The sequence below is a fragment of the Xiphophorus hellerii genome, chromosome 11, assembly GCF_003331165.1.
Source record: "Xiphophorus hellerii strain 12219 chromosome 11, Xiphophorus_hellerii-4.1, whole genome shotgun sequence".
NCBI classification, from domain to species: domain Eukaryota; kingdom Metazoa; phylum Chordata; class Actinopteri; order Cyprinodontiformes; family Poeciliidae; genus Xiphophorus; species Xiphophorus hellerii.
The window spans coordinates 10,733,279-10,758,394 of NC_045682.1; the positions used below are offsets into that span (position 1 = coordinate 10,733,279).

Below are 25,116 nucleotides of genomic sequence, written 5' to 3' on the forward strand. Positions count from 1 at the left end.
TCTTGTCCAGTGGCATGCGGTCAGGGGAGGCAAGTGAGGCAGAGCCTCAACTGTCATCATGGAAAAATAATGATAAAATAATTTTAATTGCTATTTTTACCCTGTGGTCTGTACTACAAAGTATTTATTTTTCATTTAGCTTTTGATTTTTTTCTCTCTTTAAAATCGCTGAATTTTCGCATTTCAGCATTCAAATGCCTGTGAGGCAGCAGCGAGTTGAGCCTCACCTGGGATTGCGCAAGCTCTGGCTAACTGCACTGGCTGCCATTCTATGGGAGCAAGTTCCTCCTGTCTGAACGTCGCCAATAAAATGGTTAAAAACATTTAATGTATGAACTAATTTTCCATAATTTAGCTTATGTATATAATGTACAGTGTTTTTTGTCACCAACTGTGTGTATAATGTGTTTCGTGTGCTAAGGAGCGATCAGAAACGGCAGAGAACAGATTCGAGGTGAGGCAGGCAGTTCTCTTGCCTCATGGCAGGGGGCGCTCATGATCCCAGACATTGTGACTCCACAACTGCAGAGTAAGAGACAGTAACAGCGAGCAAGCCATGGAGCTAGCCATACAGTAAAGTGCAGCGATATATTTATAGTTTCCTCCTCTTACCACAGCAACCACTTATTAATAATCACAAAATAAACATGAAGCCTAAAACCATGCTACTGCAACAGACTGAATGTTCTGCTCTCTGTGTGGGAAATATTTCAGTGTTTGTTTTTTGTGGCGTTGTTGTCAGTTGCTATGGTAAAGAGTCTGACCGTAGCTGCGCTGATACGGAGAGCGAGAAAGACGTGGTTTTGAGTTGTACTTAAACGGGTTTTCCCTTTGCTGTGGAGCACAGCACGAAATTAATAATGTCTACATGTCCAAGTTTAATTGAGTTAACGGATTTATTCTACTGCGGCAGCGCAGCTCTGCATGGCATATAAAAGAATAGTCTTCGTGCCCTCCAGCTTGTCCGCATGCGCGAAATTTCCATATGTAAACAATAACATGCAGGGTGTCTATATTTGTAAATCTGATTATGATTAAGTCAGTGCCTCACCAGCTATGAACCTCACCGCACGTCACTGATCTTGTCATATTGTCATTGCTAATTTTGCGCTCAAAATCAGCATGGACAATTATATATTTTGTGGGTTTGCAAAATTATTTTTTTCAAAATTATATTCAAATGTTAAACCATAAATTGACTATATTTAAACCATTCCTAGTAAGTTTTCACACCCATTCCTGATTACTGTTTGAACTGTTGAATCAAGGAATCGAATCAACATCAAGGAGACAAAATGGATCATAAAAAGTAACACTTGAAGCTCCAATCTAAAGACATTCAAGTCTGAGACTTTGGGACTTCAGCAAACACAGTGAGAGTCTTTATCTGAAATGGAAAAGTCATAGGACAATTGCAGAGTGGCCTACCAAAATCACTCCAAAAGTGTATGAATAGCACTGTCTGTCTCACCTTCACTTAGGGGTGCAGATTATACCCCGTTATGCGCAATTTTGTTAATCTGCATACCTACATTTATTATTCACATTAAATACATTCAAATGAACCATCTCTACTGAATCTAGAGTCCCTTTTCAAGCAAAAACATTTTTTTTATTGTAAATAAATTCATGCAGTAAAAACAACAATACTTGCTCCATATGGCTGCACCTTTTTATGGGTTAAGATATTTAGTGACTTAACCCATAAGTTGCTAAAAATGACATAAGTTATGTAGCACAACTTTTGCTACATAACTAAACGCCTCAAGAGTTTCAAAATAAAACTTTTAATGTTAGGTGTGAATGATCATAGCAAGAGTTTTCTACTTCAGTAGTTCAGATTTTTGGTCAAATTCAACATTAAAACGATTTCAAGCTCCAACAGACAGACGGGAGATGTGTTTGTCTTTTTAGACAACTGTAGTTATTGTGCATGAAGATGTGAATGGAAGAAAGTCTAACTAAACAAATTTCATTTGTCTAGGTGACACGTCCGAATAAGTCAGGTGGAATGATCTGCTTAAATTTGCTGCAGCAGCTTTACCCAGGTTGACAGTGAGTTTGACTCTGCCTCCGTCCAGCTCCACGCGTAAGGTGTCCGCTGACTGCTGAGATGTGGTGGCCATCAGCAAACCAAAGGCCCTCTGGGACATGAACCGCAGGGACACGTCCTCGGCCTCTGTGTGCAGCGTCCTCGGCAGCACCACCTTCAGATACATGCTGCCATCATAGCTCACTGCTGTGGCCTCTGTGCAATTAGGGAACAGGAGTGTCTTAATGGACACTGAAATCAATAAACACTAAATAAAAAAATAAACAGCATTTATGAAAAAAAAACCTGAACCCCCTGTTGAGACAATCTTGGGGACAGAATGATAAAGTTTTAGACTGCAGTTTTCATCAGCCGCACCAGATGGCAGAAAAAGCCTGGAGCAGATGAAGGCAGGGGGTGAGAAATGCGGCGGCGATTAAATTTCCGAAGGATTTATTCCCATCCCAATGCAATACAGGAGGGATTTTCATACATCCGTCATATTATTAACTGCCAATGGATCTGCGTAATTTGGCCTCTCCGTGAGAAAACCATCTGCATGGATAATGCAAAGCGATTCAGGGTGAATGACTCTGCCCAAGCACCAGTGCGTCCCTAATGAAACGCACAACACACACGCACCCACACAACACAGACAATTCATTAATGAACTACTCGACTGTGGGAAAATACTGCTATTTACTTTAGAAGGCCTTAAATAAAACATTATTGTTTTTCCATTGTGCTGTAATTTTCACCAAACTGCTTTCAAGACATAAAACAATATTTGGAGGTGAGTTCACGGATCTCATTTAAATACATATGAGAATCTAAAGAATGATCCCCTTGCAACCGCAAATTAAATTTCTGTGGAGGCCTGGGATATTAGGTCAGATGATAAATTTTCTCTGTATCTACATTATTCCTGTCTGTGCAGTCACTTTTTACACCTCGCCTAATAAATAAAATACAACCCAAAGTGTGCTAAAAGCATCCCTGCAGCATTTTAAAATCACTTGTCCCCTCCATGCAGCACCACCACCATCCCTTCCAGAGACTCTTACCCTTCTCACAGCTGGGGCCCACGTAGCCTGTGCCGCCGCAGTCGCAAATATGCCGATTCCAGCCCTCTCTGCAGTGTCCGCCATTGGCGCACGTGTCTCTGGAGCACCTCAGATGAGTCTCCCTGGTGCAGAAACTGCTGACACCCACGGCGCTCTGCACCTCGGCCAGCCTCCACAGGTTGCGGCTCTGTCCATCGATGAACAGGTCCCTCACGCAGCCCACGAAGCCGAGGCTGAGGGAGGCTGTCCACACCTCAGGGGGCAGAATGAGGGCTTGCCGATCTTCGGGTAAACCTCCCAGATACATGTCTCCATCCAGGTCAAGGATCTCACTGCCCTCGTTGGCGGTGAAGGGGATGCTCTGGCTGTTCACTGAGATGAAGCCTGTGGGGTGGACATTAACACTGAACCAATTTGAACTCGTAGAAGGGTTTTGATGCTTTGGAAAAGAAAAAGGAAACAGCAGCTGGGTGTGGGTGGTGCTGAGTGATATGAATAAACAAAGTATAAGGCTGGGGTAATGGGAACCAACTCGCTAATTTTGAAGGATCCACATGAAGACATTGCTCAGTGTTTAAGAGCTTAAAATTTGAATGAAGGTTCAAATTAGATATCCACATTTTGCTCACTGTATAACAGTGACTCATAAGCGTATTCAGTGCTCTTGAGCTTAGTCTTATGTGTAAATTGTTTCCATGTAATTGAGCAACACTAAGGTCCAGATAGTTGTGAAGTGAAAAGAAAAGGATACATGGTTTTATTTATTTCATTTTTTACAAATTACTCTGTTTTTCCTCAGTGAAATTCAGTGTAGACAGAATGTTAGAAGTCACCAAATTATTAAACACTGTCCACCTGTTTATGATTTTAACTCAGCACAAATAAAAAGAAGCAGCAAGGGGCTTATGGTAACACTGGAGGAGCTGCAGAGCTCCATAGCTCATTTGGGACAATCTCTATATGGAAGAGAAAAGAAATGTGAAAACATATAGAAGAAGGTGCTCACAAAATTTAAAGTTATAATGCACATGTTAACTGCTGTGTAAAAGACAACTAAAGTACAGCTGTGAACACACTATTTTCACAAGAAAAAGTGATGGTCGCAGCATCACGCCACAGGAGTGTTTTCTTTTGAAAAATTGGTTTGATGTGATGAAGGAATGAAAGGAGCTAAATAGGTGGCAATAACAGAAAAAAAATGTTAGACTGAAAAAGCGTTGAGATTAAGATGGAATTTTCTAGCAGAAAACTTCCCAAAACTTACAGCCATAGCTACAATAGGCTGTTTTAGATCAAAACATATTCATGTGGTAGAATGACCAAGTCAAGTCAAATCAAGACCTCAACCCATTTGTGAATTTGTGGCAAAACTTGAAAATGTCTGTTCACAGTTGCTCTCCATTCAGTCTAAATGAGCCTTAAGTGATTTTGCAGAGAATTTTCATGCGCTAAGCCGAAAGAATCAATTTCCAAAAGATCAGAAGATGTAACTGCAGGGAAAGATGGTTCTACAAAATATTGACTTAGAGGGAATGAAGACAAATGCACATCGTGATCCTTCGTTTTCAATAGTTTTCAAAAGAAAAGAAAATCTTTTGAAAACTATGTGGCAATTTGTGTTGGTCTAAAATATACGAATCTCAACAAAACTAAAATGAAAACTGTGGTTTTAAAAAAAACAACCTTCAAGCTATATGGGTACTTCTCACTTATGCATAGCAGGAATACAAACGAAAAGATCAGTGTGTCTCACTTGGATTCTGCTAATAAGACATTTTCATTACTCAAATACAGCAGCCATTTAACAGTTTCATTTGAACAAGGTAACTGTATAATTGGCCACTTGTGAAATAGGTTAACACAAATTTCAAAATGTCATTTCGAGATTACACCATCCCAAAATATCATCATAATTAAAACCTAATATGTGCGCCTGTTTCACTGCAGCGAATAAAAAGCAGCAGGAACGTGCGGATGTCACTGTATCCATGCTGGCATATGGCAATTTCACAGCTTGGAGGCCTTTATGCTCAACAGCTAAAACTGGAGACACGCAGAAGCAGACAGAAGGCTCCCCACCTCCACCCCTCGCGTTCACAAATGCATGAAATTATCTCACCATTGCGCCCCTTTCTCTGGAAGTCCACATGCCACCACTCGCCATCGTCAAGCCTCTTGTTGCTGGCCTTAATCTTAATGCTGCCAGAGCCCATGTCCATGGCCAGGTAGAGCAATCCCTCCAGCAGCTCTATGGCGAAGAAGTCTGCGCGGGGCTTCCTGTCGGGCAGCTCTCCCTGCTGGCTGCCGTGGCTGAACAGCAGCAGGCCGCTGGGCTCTGTGGTGCGGAAGTCGAAAGATATGGCGCCGGTCTTCTTTGTGTTCCACCTGGGCAATGTCAGGTAGGCAGACGGCGTGTCGAAGGTGACCGGCTCCAGAGCTTCCACGTTTTCACAGCTGAATATCAGGTCGCCATGGATACTGATCTTGGGGTCCCGCTGCTCAGCCAGCCGTGACAGTTCCAGTCTGAACTCATTATTCCTGTAGACCACCTAATAAATGAGAGAGATGTCGTAGTGAGATGACAGCTAGAAGAGGGGGGTGAGATTTGGCGTCGAGCTTGAATACTGCTCATCAATAAATCCAGGAATCAATATGGCGCAGCAGCATTTACGAGGGTACACAGCAGACAGCGTGTTGAGTGATCCCTGAGCTGAAATAAACAGGCAAATTTTCATTAGATGGAATTATGACCACTTAGTGCAGTAATCTAAAAAAAAAAAAACAACCACACATTTAGCCTCGCTGAGATGGTTTGTGTGTCAATGCATTGACAGAGGAGCACTGAACAGATTGTACGATTTAATAAACTCATCAGCTGAAAGCTTTAAAAATTATTTGTGAAGCCAGACATTATTTTTCTCCCCAATGAGACCTTGCATCATGTATTAATTTGCCTGTTTTTATCACCTAGAAAGTGCTGCAACACTGCTATCAAAAAGGATCAAAGCAGAGAGCTGCAAGGACTCTGAAACTGGAAAAATTGATTTACATTCGGATGTTGATGAAATGTATACATTTTTAAGAAATATGCTTGAGTTGGTTTATGCCAGAGCAGATTAAAAAAAAACTAAATCAAGCTGTCACAGTCACAAAAAAAAGTAAAAATCAATATCCAGAGTGACCGAAAATATGTGTTTTAAGTGTCAGCTAAGTGAAAAACATCAGTTCAGACAAAATTGATGTCACAGATGCAGAATAAGAAAACGGGAAAAACAAGATTTCAAAACAGCAAAAACAAAATGTTTTGCATTCAACCAAATCCACAGACAACATGTTAAACATAGACACAGCAGACAGCTATTTTCCAACCATCTTGTCTCACTTTGGGTTGTTGCGATACTGTTTTGTGAAATCAGACATTACAAGTGAAAGCCTGCTCTGATCCACCAGATGGTTTATTACATAGAGCTGCAGAACTTAGATAGACCTCTGAGGAAAGCATGAGCTGTTAAAATCATACTGTATGCTAAAGGTCAAATCCAAATGACCTAAAATCTGAATAATCATTTTGTTGCATGGTTTTAAACAAATTGTATAATTTCTACAATGTTAACTTTCATACTACTGACAGTAAATTGTAACAAATGTAAATACAGAAATGTTCTTACTGGACTATTTTATTTTAAATAAATTAAAATATCTCATTTTCTACACACTGAGAGAAGAATTAAACTTTTTTACTTCACAGAAAAAAATCACATGGCTACCAACGCTAGTTATTTTTCAGCTTACAAAATGTTACATCATCCTTTCCAACTCTAGATAGACTTTATATACAGCTCTGGAAAAAAATTAAGAGAACATTTAAAATGATCAGTTTCTCTGATTTTACTTTTTAAATGTTTACGTTTTAGTAAAAATGAACATTGTTCTTTTATTCTATGAACTAGTAACAACATGTCGCTGAAAATCCAAGCAAAAATTTTGTATTTATTACAAGAAAATGAGAAATGGTCAAAATACAACTGAGTATTGCTTTCAGACCTCAAATAAAGCAAAGAAGTCAAGTTTATATTAATTTAGAAACAACAATACTAATGTTTTAACTCAGGAAGAGTTCAGAAATCAATATTTGGTGGAATAACCAGGAGGTTTTCAATGGGGTTCAATGCAGTGGACTCTAATTTTTTCCAGAGCTGTATATGCAAGTATTTGTTTATCTGCCTTTACTCACATATGGATTCGAGTGACATCACATTCTTAACCCAGGTGTTACTAAGATGTCGGCCCATCAACACGTCTAGGAAGGTTCTCCCCAAGGTTTATCAGGCTGTTTAGTTTCTGAATGACCAGAAACTAAACAACAACAACACTGGTGTTGGACAAGAAGACCTGGCTCACAGTCTACACTCTACTGCTACCAGGAGGTCTGGCAGTCAAGTTCTTCTACACCAAATGTTATGCTTTCATTGAAACAGGAAATGGGATTAAACGGTCCCCAAATAGTCTAGAGCATAATATTGCCAAAAATATCTTGGTATCTGGAATAATTAAGAGTTATTTTCTCTGGAACCAAAGACTCAACTCCTTAAAAATAGCCCACCCCATTATCCTGTCTGCATTAAACTTTACATTTGACAATGAAGTCAGGCAAGTGTTGTTCTCCTAGCAAGGCCTGTTCAGATTGATCAACCGAATTACCAAATATTTTGTCACTTCAGAGAAAACTCCTTCACTGTCGCCATGTGCTTTACACCTCTGCGCTAAATGTTTTGAATTGTACTTGGTGATGCAAGGAATAAATGCAGCTGTTTTGCCACCCAAACTTCTTTCATCTCTATTGAAGGTCTGTAGCTATTGCAGAAAATTGGTGACCTCTATGTACACCTCAGCATCTGCTCACCCCAATCAATGGTTTGATGTGGCCAACCACTTTGTGGCTGAGTTGCTGTTGATCCTGATAACTTCCACTTTAGTATAGCAGTCGACTGTTGAATAAAAACTACTTAGAAATGTTCACAACTGGACTAATTGCACAGGTGGGTCACTTATCTAGAGTGACCCATCTTTTCACAACTATTTCCTTCTGTCTGCATGGCAAGGTGCAAGATTTTATATACCTGTGGCCATTGGGGTGACTGGAAATCCTGAATGTAATGATCTGATTGGATGAGCTGGCAACTTTGGGAATATGGTGTATATACATTTTCTGGTAAAAAATTGGACATTTAGCAATAAAAAGAATGCTTACATGTTCCCTTTTTAAATACATAAATGGTTTTGAAGTCTGAGTCTAGAGCCTCCTGCTTTAAACCATTGTTCTGTTAAACCCCGTCACACTATTGCACATAGGCTTTGTGTTTCCATGGGTTGAAGAGACACACGGCTTTAAGTAAATAACATTCAGCATCACCTTCCTACACATTTGATACTGTAGTACATGAAACGTGATCTCCAGCTAAGCCAGGCAGCCACTGATTTTTTTCAGAATGTGGAAAAATGTAGTCACATTATGCATGTATATTCTGGGCACTTTAATATATTCTGTCAGTATTTTGTGATGAAAGGTTTAAAGTGTACATGATGTTACAGCAAAAGGACTAAATTACTTTTCCTCTTCTATTATCGTCTCATTTTACTTTTTGTCTCATTTCCAAATGTATAATGCTGTCTATGCAACAGGACACAGTGAACTTTGTTTTTTATCTGTGGACATTATATAAAACCCATTTTCAGATATGGCAACATACATGGCAAGATAAGAAGCTGTCTTCTGATGAGTACTTTCTGAAAGTGCATATCATATAAATTTAAAGGAGATAATTTAGCAAGCAAATTTGTTGGCAAAAGGAATTTACTGATTTTCACAATAATTTAACAACTTTCAGTGAGAGTCTTTAGGTGTTTGTTAATTGGCCTCAGCTACTCAAAGACATAGGAATCAAATCTAAAAAAGAAAAAGCGGATAAACAGTTTATAAAATGTAATTAATTCAGGCCCACAAGCAAAAACAATCTCAAATCAGATGAAGGTCAGGAGAATGGATTCATCCATGTATTCACACCTTCTTGGTCCTTCTTGGTTTCAGCTTGTGGGAAGCTGGAACTGGCTGTCTGTGGGCAACACTCAGGACATGACGCCAATGCAACACAGGGCCAACAATGAGATACACGAAACGACGATGCACACTCATTCTGGCTCATTATGTCAATTTTCTTTTAATCAGTCAACCTAATGTGTTTTTGTACTGTGGGAGAAGCCTGGAGTACCAACAGAAAAGCCATATAGGTGTAGGGAGAACAAACATCCCAAACAAATACCTGCAAAGCACAGATTTGAACTTGCAACCTGCTAGTAGAAAAGTAACAAAACTAATACAAAGTTAACGTTAAATATGACATAAAACTACTGAAATAAAGAGTAAACAGCAGCTTAAAGGAGTATATCACTTTAAACTCATGTGTCCTAATTCCTTATATAAAGAGAAAAGCAGAGTCATTTCTTCAACAACAAATTTAAAGTCCCTCAGCACTGTATTTGATTTTTAGCGCAGTTACTGTGCCCATGGTTTGTTTGTGTTTTGGGAACAGTTTGCTATAAATTTTCTTTCAAAGGAATTATGCAGCTGAAACCTTTCCAGACTTTGACACAAACTTTATTAAATGCATTCAAATTTTGTTTGTTAACCAACACAACACAGTGCATAGACGCAAAGTGGAAAGAAAAGGCTATATTGTTTTAAATTATTTTTCAAAATACAAAGTTGCAGGACAGTTTTGGAGTGGAGAGATTCAGATTAAGATTCAGAATGGCCCAATCAAAGTCCAGATCCAAAGGAGGAACTGTGGCAAGGGTGGAAATTTGTTTCAAGTCCTTCCCCTTCACATTTATGTGATTTGTTGCATAAAATCCCACGAAAAGACACCAAATTTTATGTTTGTAACATGACTAAATGTAAAAAGGGGCATTCTGGGGAGTGAATATTTTTTACAAGGTCATTTTTGACTGACTGGAATACAAAACAATCTAAATCAATCAACCTTGATCCGATACCAGAAGTTGATGCATACATTGAAAGAATGCCCGTGGGTTTCTTTATGTTACTTTGTTTTTTTTGGCTTCCACTCTGGCTTCATCAATATTCACAAGACACAGCAACCCTTGTCTCATTTTGTATCAGTTGTAAGTTGCCCCACTGTTATCTGCCACCTCACTCTACCACCAGCCGCCGCCTGAGGTGACACACCACACTGCACACAGGACTAACAGCAGAGCCTGGAGCCTGTGTAAGCCAATATCACACTTTACACTGCCTCGGTGTGACTAATTAGACGGTGAAATCAGATGCTGAAACTGACCGTTGAGAAATGAATGAAACGGGCAAACTCTAAAAGGGGAATCCAGTCAAGACGGCCATTTTTACAAAGAGGAAACAACGTGTTAGAAGGCACAGATGGCCACGAAAAAGAGGAGCTATGACCTCTGCAGAACTATTATATAAGCCAAAGGACAATACAGTGAGTGGAATCCTGTTTCACAGATTCAGATGCTTACTGTGTGTTAGTTGGATTATAGAGTATCCCAAAACACAAGAATAAAGCTCCTTTAGAGTCATCCGACAAAGCCGCTATGTCATTACTGCTCAAGCTGTGAAGAGTAACATCACTTTGAAAATGACCCTCTCTGCTGCTCATAACTGTCTTCATGACTAAATTGGGTCCCATCTTTGAAGTGGTAAAATACAGGAACCTAATGAACTAGTGTGGAATATCCCCCGGGTGCGCGCAACAAACTCTCGACTTCAAAGACAAACCTGCCTTTCCTTGTTTGTCGTTGTAGTTGTGACCTTCATGTGAAAGTCGCCATTATTTTCCTCACACCTGATGATCCCGATGGCCTGCCGAGCTCCATTCACATCTGTTATTGTGCAACGTCTGGAGAGATTAGTCATGGCGCATACTCTCTAGAGTCAGTGAAATAAGACTCCCTAAATAGATGTGGTGCTTACACAATAAATATTTTCCTCGCTGCAGGTTTTTCTCTCTTCTCGTGGATTAAGATTAATATCTTGTCTGAACTACGTCCACTCTGCTCCTCTCGTTTATCACCGACCTCAGGACCTTTGGCCCGGACAGACATGTCTCTGCGCCAGGCGGCGGGACTGTCTGGAGAGCTGATCCCATTTCATCACCTCTGCTTCTCCCACAACTCCCACAATTTAGGATTTCTGAGATATGTCAGCCCATCTTCCTGACTATCTCCCTCCTTCCTGCCATATTGCTCCCGCTGCATGCCTACAGTACATCTGTGTGATTATCCACAGCAGTAGTAGGTCTAAACACCACCAACAGCCACACCGCCCACAGAGCGGAGGTTGGAGCATTGGCAGTGATGCTGGAACAATAACCTGTCCATAAATAACATCTCGTTTTCATTTCGCTGCATACAGATGGCAAAGTAATTATGTAAACACTGAATTGAAAGCCTTTCTACAGATGTGCTTTAAAATGTCCATCTTACATACTTTAATAAGAAATTATTCTAATTCAATTGTTCAAAGAATCCATTTGGATTTAGCTGACTGGATATATACATGTATGGGAATAATGTATAACCAAGTGGCTGCATTTATATGCTGCTTGTGATTACTGACTTGTTTTTAGCTGTGCGGCTGAGGCCCTTCTTCTGTTCTCCTTTAAAAGTACTCCTAATTCAGTGTTTCTATGTTCAACTTGGTGTTTTTTTAGATTATGCTATTATTAGATCTATTGCTGCCATTAAATGTTTGTGTTCCCTATGCCTCTCTCTACCGTAGAAGGTACTCCAGAGTCGATGCTTCAACGTTTACTGTGTAATTTTCCTGGATTAACCCATTGATAGAGCTATCGTGACTAGAACGTTTGAGTGTCCCATAGAAAGTACCCCAGTCTCAGTACTTCTTTTTTTAGCTATTGTTTTTTTGTTTTCTTCTTCCCAGTATTTCAATTACAGGTATTTTCTTACCGATAGTTTGTTTATTGTAGTCCAAATTAGTTGATGAGTTTGTTAACTTTAACTTTTCCCAGTTGGTTGGTTTCTTTTCAAAACTCCAAGCAAACCAAAATCCGTCACTACAAACCATGCAAACATGTTCTGACTGTTTATTCGTCAATTGTGTCAAAGGCCAAAGTAGAAAATGTAAATACAGGAATCAGATGTTAGCAATAAACACTGAGATTTGAAATGTATTATTGTTGTGGTTCTGGTTACTATTTCAGGAAAAGACTATCTGAGAAGTACAATGGAGGATTTTGAGAAGACAGGTTGCAAGATGGATAGGCCTTTATGCTTTTTGAAAAGAATATATGTTATTACTTAGTTTAATGCATCCCACAATGCAGTGCAAACCTGGCTATGGGAAGGTGTTTGGAACAAGAATCCAGCATACAGCTTTACTGAATTGCGATTGGCTCATATACACATTATCTACTTCAAGGTTTGCTTGGAACTGTACCAAGACCACTTTTTCCATTTTGGTCTCTTGTTTTGGTCTGCACAAAAGAGTGATTTCTATGTTCACATCTGCTCATAATTGACTCCACCAAGAAGGGAAACAAACCTGAATTCATTTTAAACAAATTAAACACCTCAGGTGTTTAAGCAACCTGAAAGGTTTCCTCTCTTGTCACCTAATGAGAAAGTTTCTTATCTTCTTCTCAGTTTGGAAGTAAAAAGTGTGTTCACAAAAGCCATAAATGTTCAAATTCGGTCTGAGGTTAGTTGTGTGTTTGATACACTAACTTGTAAACCAACAGATCACTAAAACAAGTATATGGAGCTTTAAAACATCAGTACAAATCACTATACATGACTAGTGGATGCTTTAGGCCACAATTTAGGCTATTTCAATTAAAAATAGATTCAATATGTCACCTTTTATTAGTCTTTCCTTTTCCTCTGTCCAAAATGTGGACTTTCATGTTTTCAAAGGAGCAATCCTTATCCAAGTTTTGCAGGTTTATACCTGAGGAGCATTTCTGTATTGTACCTTGATGTATAGATGTAGACTCTTAGCATCACTGATATAAATTCACATATTCGCTTTATATTTATTTGAATGTCATCTCTTTGAAGCTATTCAAAGAGATGTTTTTGTTTTTGTTTTTGTTTCTGAAAGCCATCAGAATTTTGTTTTTAAAGGTAAAACATTTATAAGATGCCAGATACAAGCAGAACAGCATTGCCATCTGTTTAAAAGCAGTGTGTTACATGAGTTTCAGATGACTTACATGATGACCAGGAGGGTTAATAACTTTCTTTCAAGATGCTAATGACCTCATGAGGGCCTAAATACTGAGAAAATAGAATTGCCTTGCAAATTAGAGCAAAAATCTTCTGGAATAGACACATTAAGCTCGGGTTATACAACATGAAGATTTTGCCCAAATTTACCCCCGATTCCCAGTCAGGCAAATTGGCGCCAGTCTGCACAAGTTGTGGACTGTTGGCAGGGTGAGTCAGAATGAAAATCTTAGTGTGAGATGGGGTGAAAACTGGAGCCTGCACATGTCTGAGGAGAACCCGCTGACCTCAGTCGAAGTCAAACATGTTTTAGTTTGTTCAGACTGTTCTGGATGCAACAATATGCTCATAACCACAAATCGCCACCGAGGATAATACAAACTTCAAACTGCTCCTTCAAACCTTAGCCCTTGCTAGAGTCCCCATGAGTTTTACGGGCTCAGCTGACTTTAGTTGGCTTCATAAATCCTGTAGTTTGTGAACCCTGACCAGGTCCAGTCGATAAGTATGTGATCCTCAATCTATCAGTCTTAAAATAAAAACCATTGTGTCAGCGTGACCACATATTTTTTTCAAAAATTTGTGAAACTCGCGAACTTCGGTCAGGAGTAGTATGTTCAGCAGCTGAGAATAGATCTGAGAAAAGGAATCTATACTAAAGGTGTTGATCCTTCTCAGGTAGCAAACATGTTTGTTCAGTGTTAAAAGCAGCAATACTTATTTCAAGTACAAACATGATCAAGATGATAAACAGTGACCCAATTAAAATGTCTAAACAATGTTAGAACAAAAAAGGACTGGTTATCTGTCCTTGCTTAAAAGCAAACACATTTCTGCTTTCACATTTGGCTTCAATCTGTAGTCTTCCACTATTTATTTAAAGTTCTTTCATCTGTGCTTTTCAGGTCAATGAACAGCACCCGAGAGTGAGGTGATTATCTAGTCATTAAAGTCTAATGTGTTGTGGAACCATGAATGTGAACAACATTTGTAAACTATAATTGAAATGATCAAACTCTAGTTTCTGTCTTTGCATTTTATTAACCAGATCATATTGCAGATTAAAGCGTGTACATGTAAACTGTTGAGGCTGAAAATAACTTTATGACTGCTGGCCAATGCTGCAATTCTCAATAATGATGAGAAAATGGTTGATGATGTGGTTACAGAAGCAACTTCACAAGTTATGATACTCACAATCTATTTAGAAGATGTAAAAGACACCATCAAGACAGTCTTTGAATATTTAATTGGGCAAACTGAACAAAAGGTTGTTGGTGTGTGTATTGCTAGTATGAAGATGTTTGTTTGAATAAAATGGTTGTGTTTTATTGTGTGGGCTGCAAGTGTTGGCTTCATTGTATCAGGAAAACTTGAATTTCAATGTTGATATTGATTACATTTAACTCACATCTTCCTGATTCTTTTCCATCATCACAAGACCCTTCCACTTTAGTATCTCAGTCCCTATATACACCATTATGTTACATCAAAAGCAGTTAAAGTTCATCCAGCTGGTCAAATATAATAATGACTTGCAGATTTTCCAGGAACGTTTAATTTGACCACCCCCAGGTCTTGAAGACTGACACACTTTTTATTGACTTATTTATTTCTTTGCCGAACTGCTAAGTGGTCGGGATAAGAACCAGTGACTTTGTCTGAAGAACTTCTTTAAAACAAAGTTTTGTTGAGCAGAAATAGTAAAGACAGTTTTGTCTTCTGTGAACTATGATTAAAAGTGCAGGTCTCCCCGCCAAAGTATTATAGGCCCGGTGGGCCGCCTGGGGTTTCAATCATTTGAATGATCCTGTATATGACACCTTTAGAAATTTAACTTGAGCTAACACTGTTATTTACCTAAGTGAAACCCTTTTTTATTACAATTTCTAAGAAGTTCAGATCTGTGAAAATACGTTGAAAAGGTTAGCATAATTTTATGAGTTTTTCTTCCTTTTTTGATTCCTTGTTTAGAGAATGCATTTTCTCTATCTGGCCTCCTGAAACTGCAGACATTAGCTATGAAAATATTTAGGTACTGTACCCATCTGACTGAAAATAGATATATTCATGTGCCCGAAAGATTTCATACACACCTTTTTTTATTTCAACTTTTCCACTTCCCCATTACAGACATGTCTTTTTATATGATACATGATTTCATGATTGCACAATTTGGCCGGCTGTATAAACCCTAAGAAATTACAGAAAAATAACTGCCAAGCATTTGCGTTCATGCATAATGAAGCAGCAGCTGGTTAAACTTCCTTCCAACCTGCCACTGCTGTTACTGCATGTAGCCTAATCAGGTTATTTCCACTCTATTTGCCTTGTGCATTTTATGTATCCTATGTCTGAATGATGTGTCTGTTCTATTCCTGGTGCACTCTCTGATGCATCCCCTGCAGCTGGATTTAATAGGGATTGGGAGCAGAGTTTAACAGCAATTTATATAATGAAATAATTCATTTATCTATGACGTTAAAGGCTGAGAGAAGTCAACTTATTTGTAGTTGGGCACTGACCCTAATAAAACGATGGTCATAACTCATCATTGTTTCCTAAAGAATAAGGCAGATTGTTAAGATTCTTTTAGAAAACCAACATTTGCTGCTTTTTCTAGGTTACACAAAAACACCAGGTTTTATCTTTTAGGTGCTTTCCTTTCAGTGCCTTCAAGATGCCCTTGTTAGACCATATACCTGCCAATACATGTCACAGTCCTTTAAATATCATTAGTTATAAACCTGTCTTTTATTTTAGTAGAATTAAAAGACAATAAGGATAGAACCTTATTTGTAACATCTGCTTCAGATATTGTATCAACAGGGATACTTTGATAACAATCTTGGGGTCTGTTTTAGTCTAAATAATATGGACTATTTAAATCAGTTCTCTACTATTGATTGATTGTTTAAAGTAATGTGTCTCTTGCGTTACCCAAAAGCGCCCAACATGGTCGGACCGAAGTCCAACTCTTGTGATTTCGGGATGTTCATTTTCACACACACCTTCCAAGATCCACATTTCAAATCTTAAGCACATTTTAATATCAGACAAAGATAGCCAAGTCCGTGACACATGTCTTCAAATAGTTACAAAGCATTTTTTAAGTCTTTGGTATTTCACTGAACTGCAGTGAGAACTATTAAATGAAAATATAGAACATTGGGGAACCTTCTGAGACGTGACCTCAAAATAATCATTTATTTATTATCATTATTATATTATTTTGAAGCCAAAATTACCATATTACAAAATAGGAGTGTAAGTATTCCACATGCAGAAGGCCACAAAAGAGACTCAGAACAATTAAAGTGCTGCATGCCTCACTTTCCTCAGTTAAGATCAGGGTTCCTGGTTCAACAATACAAAACAAGTTGAGCAAATTGGCATCCTGGTAGAGTCCAAGGTTAAAATAACACAAAGGCCAGGGTAACATTTGCCCAAAAACCAACTTGATGATTCTTAAGACTTTTAATATATTATTCAGTGGAATAATGAGACAAACATGGAACTTTTCATGAGTAGTGAGTCTGTTTACATCCAGCATAAATCCTTCCACATCATTTCAGATAAAGAACATCACAAGCACTGTCACGGTGGTGGTTGTCTTGGACTGCTTTGCAGGACCTGCATGATTTACCATAATTGATGGGTCCTTGAATTATGCTGTCCACCACAAAATTGTACAGGAGAAGATCCAGCAATCAGTTTCTCAGCTTGAAATTAAAGTACATTTTGGGTCCTGCAATATGACAATGATCTGAAGCCTACCAACAAATCTACCTGTGAGAGACTCAAAATCTTAATAAAATAATAAAGTAAAAGATTAAATCCAATTAAAATGACTTCAAAAAGGCATCCTCCTATGGTGATATGTAAAAACCTTTCTGCAAAGAAGAATAAGCTAAAATTCCTCCACAGACATGTTAAAGACTGATTGATAGTTAACTCTTGATGGCAGCTGTTGCCCCCGAGGGTGGGACAAACAGTCTTTGTGTTTAATGGGGAAAGACTTTTTCACATATAACCAGGTTAGTTTGGTTGGTCTACACCCCCCAAAAAATAGTTAAATCGAAAGATGCAGCTTGTACTTACTCAGATCATATTTTATTATTATTCAGATTGCATATTAGAAATGTGTGGGATGGCAGCACTGTATGCTACTTCTCATGCAAAGTGCATGATCTGATCTTCTAGATAATCAATGTGACAAGTGTAGGCTGGAGTGAAAATGCTTCAGAAAAAATAGTGGAAGTAGTGATGAGGAGTGAGTTTGGTCCTGTGTGTCAGGAGCGAACATGAGATAGCATTGTTTCTCATGTATATTAGTTTAACATTCTCAAAGGGTTTCCCAGAGGAATCCATAAGTGCACAGTGCTGCCTCTCTACTGAAAGCTTCTCCTTCAAATACCCTACAGCAGCGGCATCAGTACAAACATAAGAGAAGCTTTTTCAATACACTCTGCTCCAGGGTGGGGCGTTGTTATCAAGGGAGGTTCAGATAATATTTGCAGGCCACAGCGAGAGGTCAAGTAGTACTCACATCCTTCAGACAGCCCATGAAGTTGTTGCTGACCGGGGAGCCAGGCAGGTCGGCTGTGTTCAGGCTTCCCCCGATGTAGAAGAGATCATCAGAGCCCAGCATGGTGTAGTCCTCCTGGGTGTAGCCAGTGGTGGTGAGGATCCCGTCCACTAAGATCGTCACCTACAAAACCAAGCAGAGATTATGAGCCTAAACAGAAAGAACTGGCCTAATTATTTCACGCCTCATTTCTTGATTCTGGTTGAGCTTGCCTTAATGTTGGCACTTGGAGGCAATTACAAGAACAGCTTTAAAGAGTTCACTAATCTCAGCTGATCCCTGTTTCTGATATGTGAGCCGGATGGCAGAGGAGTCAATGCTCCATAAATTTTCCTTCAGCTCCAAAGTGATCAGAATGCCACAGTTTGCTCAATTAATTTGAGATGAAAGATACCAGGAAGCCGCAGTACCTGTGCTTCATCATAAACAAGACAAGATAATTTCCATATCAGTTTCATCACTACCTAGAGAAGGAAACAAAACAGCTGAACGGGGCTGTGGAGGTAAAAACGATGTGCTTGTTGCCATGACAATAAGCCTACACTTAAGACAGAATCTTGCACTGATGTAAAAGCTCCCACTTAACAGTAATATTCCAAAACAATTTCCATTTCTTTGTCTCAATTTTTAACCAAATGTAATATTCTTTTGTAAAATGTGTGTCAGGTGAAAAATGGAAATGACCACTGTAACAATCTTGTGAAATCTCTCTCTTTTTTTGCTAATGGTTGAGGTTATTCAACATCATTTCATAAATCTTGAGTGGGAAAATGTCACACAAGAAATGTGTGCTAAAATCAGTCTAGTAATTTGTGTCAAAGAGGTAAAGATGCGAATAAACTGGATTAGTTGTGCATAATTTACAGACATTTTGGTGCCCTAAAGACTAAAGATTTTTTTCCCCTTTTCTCTAAATATTTCATATAGACTGCAATAATGTTATTTACCTAAAACAGAAATTATTGTTATATTTTATTTATGTTTGGCACTGGTGATATTTCTTATAATACTGTTCTATATGGGACAAAGGTAGAACGAAAGAGGCACTTTCCGTCTAACCATCTCAGATGTAAACATGGAGTTTCCAAAACTCTACCTGGAATGTAGCTGGAACTGTGTGCTTTGGTCTCATCACAATAAGATTAGACTTTTTGACAACAACCACTTCTGGTCGATTTGGTGTGAGACAAAAGACGAACTTGTGCAAAACACACAGGAGGTGAGATCCATGATATTGTTGGCCTGTTTCTGGGGACCTTGTTAGACAGCATAAACTCTTTGAAATACCAGAAGATTTAAAAAACAATGTGCTGGCCTTTGCTAGTGAAGTGAAAATGTGTCACTGGTGGGTCTTGCAGATGGATAATGATCCACAACATATGGCCAAATCCACACAGACATGGTGACCCTTTCTCACTCTTTAAAAACTAAATGCTGCAGAAAAGCTGCGAGATGACATGAGAGAGAAAACAGAACTTTAGTTAATGTAGTTAAATTGAATATAGAGGAATGGTCCAAAATAAAAATAAAAAACATTATATTAAAATTTTAAGTGGTGTCATGTTGGTCAGAGAGGTCATAAGAACTGTATAAAAAAATGTTTATCAAATTATAGGTTGTTTGCTCAAATTATAGGTTGGATTTTTGTTTTCTTAATTTTCAGCATAATAAGAAAAAAAAAGAAACCTCAATTCTTTAGCAAATCTTTACTAGTAGTGCCAGCATTTGTAAATAGTAAATGTAGAAATAGTTCTGAATAAATTATAATCAAGCGACCAAAGGTTCAGTAAGTGTAAAAAAACACTTGATCACTAGGGGTTAACATTTTACCTAAATTTATGCGATGCTTGTGTAGGTCATGTGAAAACTAAACAATAGACAAAAGGAAGACCTGGGACGGCATGCTCGGATTTAACCTCTATCGGATAAAAGTCTTTCTTCATTCAACATCCAATATTGATTTGTGTCCATCTAAGTCTTCGGAAAGTCGTTGGCTTGGACAGCAGACAATGAAAAGGCTTCAAATTGATGACACGAAACATTAGGAACCTTTAGAAAAACAGGCTTTCATGGCTACAAACTGATTGATGGTGCTCTGCTTTTCTCTTGATAATGATAACCCGGCACAACCACTGTGTGGCATGAAATTACACCATGTGCAGCACATAGATAGTACCTGAACTGGTCTGAATATCTGGGGTATGGGATCAATGCATTCAGAGAGACATGTAGAACTGGGTCATGATTAATTTAAGACACACAGCCACGGCTACGCTTCAGTATTTGGGTGGTAACAACTTGAAACTGACCTCTCATGGAGAATTTCATTGGGTATGCTGTGTGGAGTGAGCAGAGTTCCACCCAAACAGAAAAAATAAGGTTAAGGATGAACCAAGCCCTGCTCACCCATGACTGAAACACACTGCCAATCAGAAAAAAGGTAAAGAAAGTAATAGGAGAAATTCTAGCCTCAAAAGCACCACCAGATCTAATAAAATGCTTCCACCCACAATCTCTCGGGAGCAACAGTTCCCCCTATCTACATGTCAGTGAGGTAACTTATCTGAAGGGAAAGCAATTTACGCAGGGATCAAATGCATGCCTGAAAGCATAAGTGACGTGGCTAACATTGGATAGCCGCTCCTCTGGAAGCTAGGGTAAGGAAATAGATGTGGAGGAGGATGCAACACACACAGGTTTTGTATGACGGGTTCAGAACATAACGGTGACGATGAGACGGTTAGACACAAAATAGATTTGGCTATGTTAAAAACAACTGGCATTCACAAAGATTGCTATGAGTGTATTGAATATATTATGTTTAGCTGAGTTAATCATATATAATTTATGCACACAAACCACCATGAGAGTAGATGCTCTTTTTTAGAAATGCATCATGTTAGACTTTGTGGAGGTTTTTTTTTTTTTTGTATGGATTTAAATGCGTCTCATAGACAGTACTTCACATATGGATTTCATCCATGAGTGCCATAAATTCAGTCACTGCAGCATGCAGAAATTTGACCTTTTTAAACAAAACCATGTTTAAAATACTGTATTTCATCACCAGCTGTATTGGATATGGATTATTCAAATGTGTTATGCTTATTTTTTATTTTTTTTATTGCAGTCTCCAGCAATGTTATCAACTGTAACAGAATTGCCTCGCGCCGCGAGGGCCCAATTAACACCATTGCCAGAGAAGATAGCATGCTAAAAAAATTTAAGGGCATTAATGTAGCTTGGACTTTTTCTGGCAGAAAATATGGCCTTTTTTTCTTTGGGTAGTGTGTGGGGTTAAGCAGTAAGATCTGCTGCATGTTTTAAGCAAATTCATAATAGTAAATATTAAGTAAAAAAAAAAGGATGTCAGTGAGTGACACAATTTACAGTTAGAGTTTAAGATAAATAAAATAATAATAATTTTTAAAAAAAACAGGACCGAACTGACTTAGCCTTCTGCTCTTGACTAACAAAGAAGGGCTTTTTTTCTAACACATCTTTAAATGCATACACTGCAATGAATCTTGAGTCCTTTAAATCAGAAATGAAAAGGCCAAGCGCTGCCTGAAAACTATGAGTAAAGTCAACAGTCAGACATGAGCTAAATCAATGTAGACAAGTTTACAGCCAGTCCAATTTACAACAATGATTTAAATATTGGAAATGACATGAAATGATGTTCTATGTAAAAAAAAAAAAAATCACAAGTGGACTTTACTAGATGAAATATGTGGATTTAACTGTATGCGATTTTTATGTGAAAAAATGTTTGTATGAATAAAAAACAGCGATTTAGCTTACACTGCCTTTTTTCAAAACATAAATCAAATAAAACTTTCTGTTTTAATGTAGAGGGTCTAAGATCTCTTAGCTGTTTGAGGTTACTAATGGTAATTGTGAGGCTGAGGACAGTTGAAAATGTCTGATAATGTTTTGTCTGATAAAATTAATTGGTAGAAAATCCTGAATATAAACAGAGCCCAAACTCAGATAGATGAATCTGTGGGCATAGGCATTCATCCCTGTTTTAGGTTGTAGATAATCCAAGTTATAGAAAACATGAATATAAAATAGATAATCATAATAAAGATTATAAACATATTATTGATGCTATTAGATAAAATGATTGAAAAACGTGGTGACACTGTATTTAAATGTTTGTTCCTATTACCATTTACTGTTTTGCATATAAATGTATCATAATGAAAAAAAAGGCTAATTATGTGCACAGTTCTCACTGCAAGCAAGTAGTGTGCATTACATTATAATAATTTTAATTTGGTGGGTTTTAAAAAAAAAAAAAACCCCTGTAAGTCACAGTGAAATGAGAACAATTGCACTAAAGGTAACAGTAAAAGTATTAAATAAGTTTGGGAGATCAGCACATTGTCCAGATTATTTCCGATATAGAAAATTTAAGGCTGAGTAATACTTGGCTGCAGAACAATGCAGGAAAACAATGCCGGACACACAAAGCTGCTATATTCATTAAATAAACCCATCCCGTTTTTGTAAAACTTACTTATCCTGCTGCAGTGTTGCATCAGAGTCTGCAGATACCAAAACAAATTCATAGCGCTTTGTAAAACTGAAGCACACAAAAATATGGCAATCTGAGTGACGATAGACGTGGCAAAATGAGCAGACTCCTGGAAAATCATTACTACTGCAGTATATTCTTATCATTATAGGTCAGTCATTTGCTTAAGCCCTAGAATGGACAGATGGTCTGTTTTCTTTTTATAATGCTTGTTTGTATTGACTTTGAGGTAAAAAAAAAAAAAAAAAGTGTTGTATGAAAAGACAATATATGTTTCATTTTAAATTATAAATTATACGCCCCACCTACTAGTCACAAAGTAAAATGGGGAGCAAAATGAATGTGCATCATTAAGTTTCAGAGGTCAAAATACGCTGAACTCTTTTGTTTTAAGTCCAATTAGAGTCTCAGGTGTTTTTATTTTTTTTTTCCAAGTCTAAATCCAGTCTCAAATTGTTAAATATCAGGTCTTTCAAGTTATAAACCTTTCTTTTTAAGCTCATGTCAAGTCTTCAGTCTTACATCTCAGGTCAAAATATTAAACCCTTAAGGGAAAAGTCCAACCAAGTCCTCAACAATTTCATCTCAATTCCAAGTCAAATGCTAAGTATTTAATCTCAACCAATGTCAGGCATCCACTCTTTCAACTCATGTCCAAGTCAAGTCTCAATTCTTTAAATAGTGGAAACAATTACATTCTCAAACCATTCTAAGTAACAATTCATGGCTTTAATGACTGAAATTCTTGTTCTAGCAATAAAAAAAGTGCAATTATTGTCCTCTAACAGTGGAACTGTACAGGGTTGTGAAACTGCTTTGTCCTTTAACACATGACGATCAACAATTCCCTTTATTTTTTTCACATTTCGCTCAGCATCTAAAAAGACCATTAGAAACTTAATTGGTGCAATGCTTCCCTCATTCCCTCATGTTCCTAGGCATGGGAGAAATTATGAAACAAAAGTCAGGTGTACTAAAGTAAAGTAAAAAGGTAAAAAAAAAAATTTAACTGATTGAAAAAGGGGTAGTTTTTGGTAGGGTTTTTTTTTTTAATCCGCAATGTAATATGACATTTCAGGGAGGTTAAGCTTGTTTTGTTCTGACATTACCTGAAAATAATTAAAGAGCTCATTGTGAGAGACATTGGATTGAGAGAAAAGAGGGAAGACATCTGGCAAAGGTTCAAGAGCCAGGACTCGAACCTGTGACGGTCTCGTCAAGGACTGAGGACATGGGTTCAGCGCTCTATTCCCTGCACCACCACCATGCCAGATAAATCAGAACTTTCCCTTTCACAGAAGAATATGCACATCGCTGTCTAACTCTGGAGCTTACTTGCCATTTTACATTACAGCTTGCAGGTGATTAATAAATTTTTTTTTAGTAAACTCCAGAATCTTTAGAGCATTAGCCAAAGTAAAGTCTTGGGCTAATGCTCAAGACTTGAATTTGAGACTTCGATGCCTCAAAGTCAAGTCCTGATTCCAAGCACTGAATGCTGAGGTAACAGTTGCATACACACCTGGCGAAGGTTGCGTGTCACTCGCACATCATGCCAGACATTGTCATTGAACTTTCCACTGGCAGGCTCCACCAGCGCTTCAAAGGCCCCAGAGCCCAGGTTGATGACCAGCCACACAGCTCCGTTCCTCAGCGACAGGTTAACATAATCGGCTGACTTCCCGGTGTGGAGCAGCAGGCCATTCCTTTGCAGGGTCCGGAAGGACAGCGTGATCTCGTCCAAACTGCTCTGAATGGGAGTCGTGGACAGGTTGTAGCTGAAGAACTCGTTGCCTTTAAAGGTGGCCACCGACTCTTGCTGCCCTGAGAGGGGAAAAGAAACATCTTGGAAAAATGTCCATATAATTAGATAAAACTGTGACTCTGCAAAATGAATGCATTTACATCTGAGGCATGGCTGAGTAAAATATGTTTGGTGGGTAAAAGTAAGGACTAAAATGAGTAGAAAAGACAATATTGCATGAGAAAGCTATTTAGAAACGCTGTCTACATGCATTTAAACTAAATAGAAACAAGTAACAAGTAAAGAGTATAACACAATATAGATCAAGCTAGCTAAGCATGACCTTTTTTCACCCTTTTGAAAAATACATTCAACATTCCACAGTATTGCTATTTCTTCAACATTAGCATTTACTGTGCCTTGCAAGAGTATATACATCCCCTAAAGGGTTTCACATTTTGGCATGTTATAAACACAAACAGCTGTTTATTTCAATGGGATTTTATGTGACAGACAAAAGCAAGGAAGAGCATAATTGTGAAGTGAAAGAAAAGTGTTATATTATTTTCAACATATTTTACAAATACAAATCTGAAAGGAAGGACAAGAACGCTTGTCAGAGTTAGTGAGAAGATGGATGGAGCTAAATACAGAGTATTTCTGAAAAAAAAAACAGTTTGAGGCCATTCATCCTTTCTTTCTACTTCACATTACGCTCTATTTTATGTTGGTCTATAAAAACAATACAATATGGTAAAGTTTAAACTTGTGATACACTTTGGGATAAATCCAAGGGATGTGAATACTTTTGCAAGACAATGTGAAAGGATGGCTAACTAATTGTGGCCGACTTGGTCAAATATT

General features: G+C 38.1%; 1 protein-coding gene across 6 annotated transcripts in view; it reads right to left on the reverse strand.

The window, feature by feature from the left end:
* nrxn2a (neurexin 2a) overlaps window positions 1-25,116 on the reverse strand; it is a 166,119-nt gene that overhangs the window by 88,282 nt on the left and 52,721 nt on the right. For all 6 annotated transcript variants that reach the window (XM_032576025.1, XM_032576021.1, XM_032576023.1 and 3 more), the window contains 5 exons: window positions 24,031-24,332; window positions 17,927-18,088; window positions 5,216-5,645; window positions 3,097-3,480; window positions 2,045-2,248 (listed from right to left, as the gene is read on the reverse strand). In XM_032576025.1, the coding sequence (XP_032431916.1) occupies window positions 2,045-2,248; window positions 3,097-3,480; window positions 5,216-5,645; window positions 17,927-18,088; window positions 24,031-24,332 (1,482 nt within the window). The remainder of the gene's footprint in view (window positions 1-2,044; window positions 2,249-3,096; window positions 3,481-5,215; window positions 5,646-17,926; window positions 18,089-24,030; window positions 24,333-25,116) is intronic.